Genomic DNA, 6,538 nt, shown 5'->3' on the forward strand with positions numbered 1-6,538 from the left:
TTACTAGACTTCAACTAAATTGTTTGAAATATTTAATTACAATATTTACTTAATAACTTCCACTAAATCATTTGAAATATTGAATTACAATTACTTACTAGACTTCAACTAAATTGTTTGAAATATTTAATTACAATATTTACTTAATAACTTCCACTAAATCATTTGAAATATTAAATTACAATTACTTACTAGACTTCAACTAAATTGTTTGAAATATTGAATTACAATATTTACTTAATAACTTCCACTAAATTGTTGAAAATATATATTGTAAAGAGATAATACGATTTATTTGTCACGTGCTTGCTGCTGTAAGAAATCATCTGAGACACTGAAGAAATATAATAGTTTTAAATAAGTAGGTTAACAGGTAATGTGCTTCACTGTTTCCATTTTAACTAGTGATTATTTTCTAATGTTACTTTCTACAAGACAATAGTACAAGAAACTGTTTCACTCATAAATGTTACAACTTCTACAAGAAACTGTTTCACTCATAAATGTTACAACTTCTACAAGAAACTGTTTCACTCATAAATGTTACAACTTCTACAAGAAATTACTGCATTGGTAACTGTGAAAACTTCTACAAGAAATTACTGCATTGGTAACTGTGAAAACTTCTACAAGAAATTACTGCATTGGTAACTGTGAAAACTTCTACAAGAAATTACTGCATTAGTAACTGTGAAACTTTACAAGAAATTACTGCATTGGTAACTGTGACAACTTCTACAAGAAATTACTGCATTGGTAACTGTGAAAACTTCTACAAGAAATTACTGCATTGGTAACTGTGAAAACTTCTACAAGAAGTTACTGCATTGGTAACTGTGACAACTTCTACAAGACATTACTGCATTGGTAACTGTGAAAACTTCTACAAGAAATTACTGCATTAGTAACTGTGAAACTTTACAAGAAATTACTGCATTAGTAACTGTGAAACTTCTACAAGAAATTACTGCATTGGTAACTGTGAAAACTTCTACAAGAAATTACTGCATTGGTAACTGTGAAAACTTCTACAAGAAATTACTGCATTGGTAACTGTGAAAACTTCTACAAGAAATTACTGCATTGGTAACTGTGAAAACTTCTACAAGAAATTACTGCATTGGTAACTGTGAAAACTTCTACAAGAAATTATTGCATTGGTAACTGTGACAACTTCTAGAAGAAATTACTGCAGTGGTAACTGTGACAATTTCTACAAAAAATTACTGCAGTGGTAACAGTTACACCTTCTACAAGATATTATTGCAGTGATTGCAGTGAGAATTATGACAAAACTATCACAATGTTTGTAATTGGTATATGTTACGGTTTCTAAGAGGACCCACAAATTTTTGCAATTGGAGTAACACACTTGAAGAAGAATCACTCTTATTCTAAAAGCACAACACAAAGAGGGGTAAATTTAAGAACAACAGACCTGACAGCATAAACTCGAGGAGGCTCTTTTTCAAGAAATAGTGCATGGTCTGTAGGAGCAGGTGGATCATTCTCAATTCCCTTTGGGATTAGAAAGGAGATTGTGTATTTTGTGGAACAATTCTCAGATCTACAGCTTTCTATCTTGGTTCGAATTGGCATTGTGGTATTGATAAACAAATCTGAAATAAAAACCAGAACTCAGTAACTCTCTAACATGTTTACTGTCTCAAGCATTAGCAAGTACGTAAAGGATGTTATCCACTTACTCTTGGAGTTATAACCTTGTATATAACGTCCCAGTTGATATAAAACTGACGATTCTGCTTTAGACAAGGACGAACCTTCTACAGTAACGCTTACCCATGTTGTTGCTGAATACTTTCGCTCTTCATATTCCTGGAAAAAAAGACACATCCTAATCAGGTGACAATGTACATTGAGTTGGCTTATAACTTAATCTTCATGATTTGCTCAATATGTATAAAATGACAATAATTAGACTTAAAAACGAATGGCTAATAACTAATAGTTTTAAGACCTGTAATTTAAATATGTAATACTCAACTGATGATTGTTGATCACTCACTAGAATGACAACTTGCTTGTCGTTTGGATATGTAATTCTCAATTGATGATTGGCTGTCTATCACTATCATGACAACTTGCCTGTCATTTGAATATGTAATTCTCAACAGATGATTGGCTGTCTCTCACTACCATGACCACTTGCCTGTCGTTTGAATATGTAATTTTCAACTTATGATTGGATGTCACTCGCTACCATGACAACTTGCCTGATATTCAGATATGCAATAGTCAACTGATTTTTTATCATATATTAAGCTGAATCAGAATGTATTGGTTAGTTGCCTAACATACGATGTTCTACATTTTTACCTGATATTTGGTTAACACACAATTCTTCAGATATCATATTGATATTTGACAGATATATATTACCTGATGTTTGGCTAACACCTGATTCTCTGGTTATCATCTTGATATTTGGCTAATACAAATTACCTGATGTTCAGCTAACACCTCATATTCTAGACATTCCACATACTGATCATCACAAGAAAGAGAAACTGCAAACTAGAAAATGAAATAAAAATATGAAAATTCAAAGAAAAAATTTCAGTTGGAAACAACAGTTAATATTTCAGTCATTACTTAACACTGCCAAAAAAAAAAAGAAAAAATTCAAGAGAACTAAATTCTAATGATGCCCAAGTAAGGAGCACAACATGTAGCTTATACATTAAAATTATATTTCTTAAACCTTCATTATTGAACGTATTTTAAAATGTGAAAATAAAGGTATTACATGAGCTGTAGAGGTTCCGTATCAAAGGAATCTTACGAATTATGATATGATTTATATTTTCAGAAAGCTACACCAATTTTACAAAGTTTCATTTTGTGATCACTAGTAAAGGACTTGTTGTTTGTCCATAAAACACACGAGCTCCCCAGTAAAGAACCTGTGCTTGTGCAGAAAACACTCGAGCTCCCCAGTATAGAACCTGTGGTTTGTCCATAAACACTCGAGTTACCCAGTATAGAACCTGTGGTTTGTCCACAAAACACTCGAGTTCCCCAGTATAGAACCTGTGGTTTGTCCATAAAACACACGAGCTCCCCAGTAAAGAACCTGTGCTTGTGCATAAAACACTCGAGTTCTCCAGTAAAGAACCTATGGTTTGTCCACAAAACACTCGAGGTCCCCAGTATAGAACCTGTGCTTGTGCATAAACACTCGAGTTCCCCAATATAGAACCTGTGGTTTGTCCATCAAACACTGGAGGTCCACAGTATAGAACCTGTGCTTGTGCATAAACACTCGAGTTCCCCAGTATAGAACCTGTGGTTTGTCCATAAAACACACGAGCTCCCCAGTAAAGAACCTGTGCTTGTGCATAAAACACTCGAGTTCTCCAGTAAAGAACCTGTGGTTTGTCCATAAACACTCGAGTTCCCCAGTATAGAACCTGTGGTTTGTCCATAAACACTCGAGTTCCCCAGTATGGAACCTGTGGTTTGTCCATAAACATTCGAGTTCCCCAGTATAGAAGCTGTGGTTTGTCCATAAACACTCGAGTTCCCCAGTATAGAAGCTGTGGTTTGTCCATAAACACTCGAGTTCCCCAGTATAGAAGCTGTGGTTTGTCCACAAAACACTTGAGGTCCCCAGTATGGAACCTGTGATTTGTCCATAAACACTCGACTTCCCCAGTATAGAACCAATGATTTGTGGTTTGTCCATAAACACTTGAGTTCCACAGTACAGAACCTGTGGTTTGTCCATAAGTCAGTAAAATATTTGTATTTTGTTGATAAAACACTCTATGCTCCCCAGTAAAAGAGAGTGAACTAAATCATAGAATACATACATTTGAAACAAACATAGAGATATTACATATCATGGATAAAACGATAAGAAGACTTAACGAACACAACAAGCTACATTTTCTTTTTTACCTGGGCAGCCAGTACGAAGAGCAGAGAAACCTTCATTTTCCAGGTAATCCTGCAGACAGACAATGGTAGCAGAGAATGAGTAACTGAATATTCAGTAAAAGTATATTTTATCACACTGAATACAGACTTGCTAAAGTTGCGGAAAAATGAAATATTCACATTATTAATAAAAATTATACACCTTTGTAACACTTTTTTAGCTTTTACAGTACAACTAATTCACGGATTTTATTCGTTTGTTATACAATACCGATTAAAGTGTACAACTTCATGTTCTGGCAAGCGTATAAACAATGGCAAGCAGAGGTTTACTTATTTAGAAGACTAGTTAATAGTTGACAACTCGTACCTTGCTGAAGTTCTGTTAACTTACTAACGAACTGTTATTGAGCTGATTCTTGTGTCAAAATCGTTTCACTGAAAGATGTAAATTTTTTTTGTAGCCAACAGAAGGTATAGGAAAGCTGAAAACATCATAATTTAACTTATAAAAATAAAATAAAAAGAGCTAATTGCAACTTATAAGAATTATTTTTATATACTAACGAGGTACCGGCAGGCTTGAAACGCATCGCCTTTACATTTGATTCACAGTCATTTGGCAGTGAAATGCAACAAGGAATAGCTTATGGCTAAAAGTTAAATGTCGTAGATCTCCACCTTTAAGAAGCAAACTTATTTGTATCAGCGTAGGTGGAAGACAAGCAGCATCCTTGAAGTATTGAATGGTGCTGTAGCTCTGTGGGATCGAGAGGGTCACCTTCGTGTGTACATCATCGCTCTTATTCTTCAAATGCAGATTATCTCCCGTGTTAGATCTATGGAAGTGTAATCATGTCTCTAATATGAAACAAGTTATATAGAACGAAGATTTTATCATTAGCTGAAAGCTGTCTGACCTTATACTTACCGCTCCTTTACAATAGTACACCTCAAGTAATGATTCTCTAATTAATTAGGAAAACACAGTAGCCACATTAAATAATCAGTTTGATAACAAGCTGTTATGTGGGGGAGGTGATCCAGGGTTCGATTCTCTCGGAGGACACATCAGAGAGTCCGATGAGGCTTTGCTCTATTATACATTTAAACAAATTTCTAGATTCTACACAATTCCGAACCAAGTGTTTATTTCAACTTATAAACGTTATTCCTACTTTTATCCTTTATCTTTAGTAAAACAGTTAGGTATAATTTCTATAGGAACACACTTGTCTTACAGTTTAGCATAATTAAAGGTAACTTGATTCAAGTTATTCTGTACAACTTTAACATCTACAGTACAACTTAGAGATATCATTTTCTCTTATTAAAACATGTTACCGAGACAGTGAACGTTTTACTACCCACTTTCTCTTATTAAAACATGTTACGGAGACAGTGAACGTTTTACTACCCACTTTCTATTATTAAAACATGGTACCTAAACAGTAAACGTTTTACTACCTACTTTCTATTATTAAAACATGGTACCTAGACAACGAACGTTTTACTACCAACTTTCTATTATTAAAACATGGTACCGAGACAGTGAACGTTTTACTACCTACTTTCTATTATTAAACCATGGTACCGAGACAGTGGACGTTTTACTACCCACTTTCTATTATTAAAACATGGTACCGAGACAACGAACGTTTTACTACCTACTTTCTATTATTAAAACATGGTACCTAAACAGTGGAAACGTTTTATTACCCACTTTCTATTATTAAAACATGGTACCGAGACAACGAACGTTTTATTACCCACTTTCTATTATTTAAACATGGTACCGAGACAGTGGACGTTTTACTACCTACTTTCTATTATTAAAACATGGTACCGAGACAACGAACGTTTTACTACCTACTTTCTATTATTAAAACATGGTACCGAGACAACGAACGTTTTACTACCTACTTTCTATTATTAAACCATGGTACCGAGACAGTGGACGTTTTACTACCCACTTTCTATTATTAAAACATGGTACCTAGACAACGAACGATTTACTACCCAATTTCTATTATTAAAACATGGTACCCAAACAGTGAACGTCTTACTACCCACTTTCTATTATTAAAACATGGTACCCAAACAGTGAACGTTTTACCACCTACTTTCTATTATCAAAATCTGGTACTTAGACTATGAAAATTTTCTTACTCACTTTATATTATTAAATAGTGAACGTTTTACAATATACTTTCCATTATTAAAATCCGGTACCTAGATAGTATTTGTTTGTTTTTTGAATTTCGCACAAAGCTACACGAGGACTATTTGCCCTAATTTAGCAGTGTAAGACTAGAAGGAAGGCAGCTATTCGTCGCCACCCACCGCCAACTCTTGGGCTACTTTTTACCAACGAATAGTGGGATTGACCGTCACATTATAACGCCGCTACGGCTAAAAGGGCAAGCGTGTTTGGTGTGACGGGGATTCGAACCCGCGACCCTCAGATTGCGAGTCGAGCGCCCTAACCACGCCCCAGCCCCTAGATAGTGAACGGTACCCCGACATTGAGTTTCTATAGTAAAGTTTGCAAAGCATCTTGGATTCCTAGCATGGTGGAAGGAACTTAAGGAACCTTATAGAAATACACTTATAAAAAGCATACTTACAGTTTGAAACC

The 6,538-nt window shown here is 34.8% G+C and overlaps 1 protein-coding gene across 1 annotated transcript in view; it reads right to left on the reverse strand.

Moving 5' to 3' along the window:
• LOC111089937 (heme-binding protein 2-like) overlaps positions 1-6,235 on the reverse strand; it is a 9,427-nt gene extending 3,192 nt beyond the window's left edge. The window contains exons 1-5 of the mRNA XM_022403230.1: positions 4,271-6,235; positions 3,922-3,970; positions 2,464-2,535; positions 1,707-1,836; positions 1,439-1,619 (exon numbers count right to left, since the gene is read on the reverse strand). Of these exons, the coding sequence (XP_022258938.1) occupies positions 1,439-1,619; positions 1,707-1,836; positions 2,464-2,535; positions 3,922-3,957 (419 nt within the window). The 5' untranslated portion in view covers positions 3,958-3,970; positions 4,271-6,235. The remainder of the gene's footprint in view (positions 1-1,438; positions 1,620-1,706; positions 1,837-2,463; positions 2,536-3,921; positions 3,971-4,270) is intronic.
• Positions 6,236-6,538: the final 303 nt, after the last annotated feature.

The sequence above is a fragment of the Limulus polyphemus genome, unplaced genomic scaffold (assembly GCF_000517525.1).
Source record: "Limulus polyphemus unplaced genomic scaffold, Limulus_polyphemus-2.1.2 Scaffold7935, whole genome shotgun sequence".
Classification (NCBI taxonomy): Eukaryota; Metazoa; Arthropoda; class Merostomata; order Xiphosura; family Limulidae; genus Limulus; species Limulus polyphemus.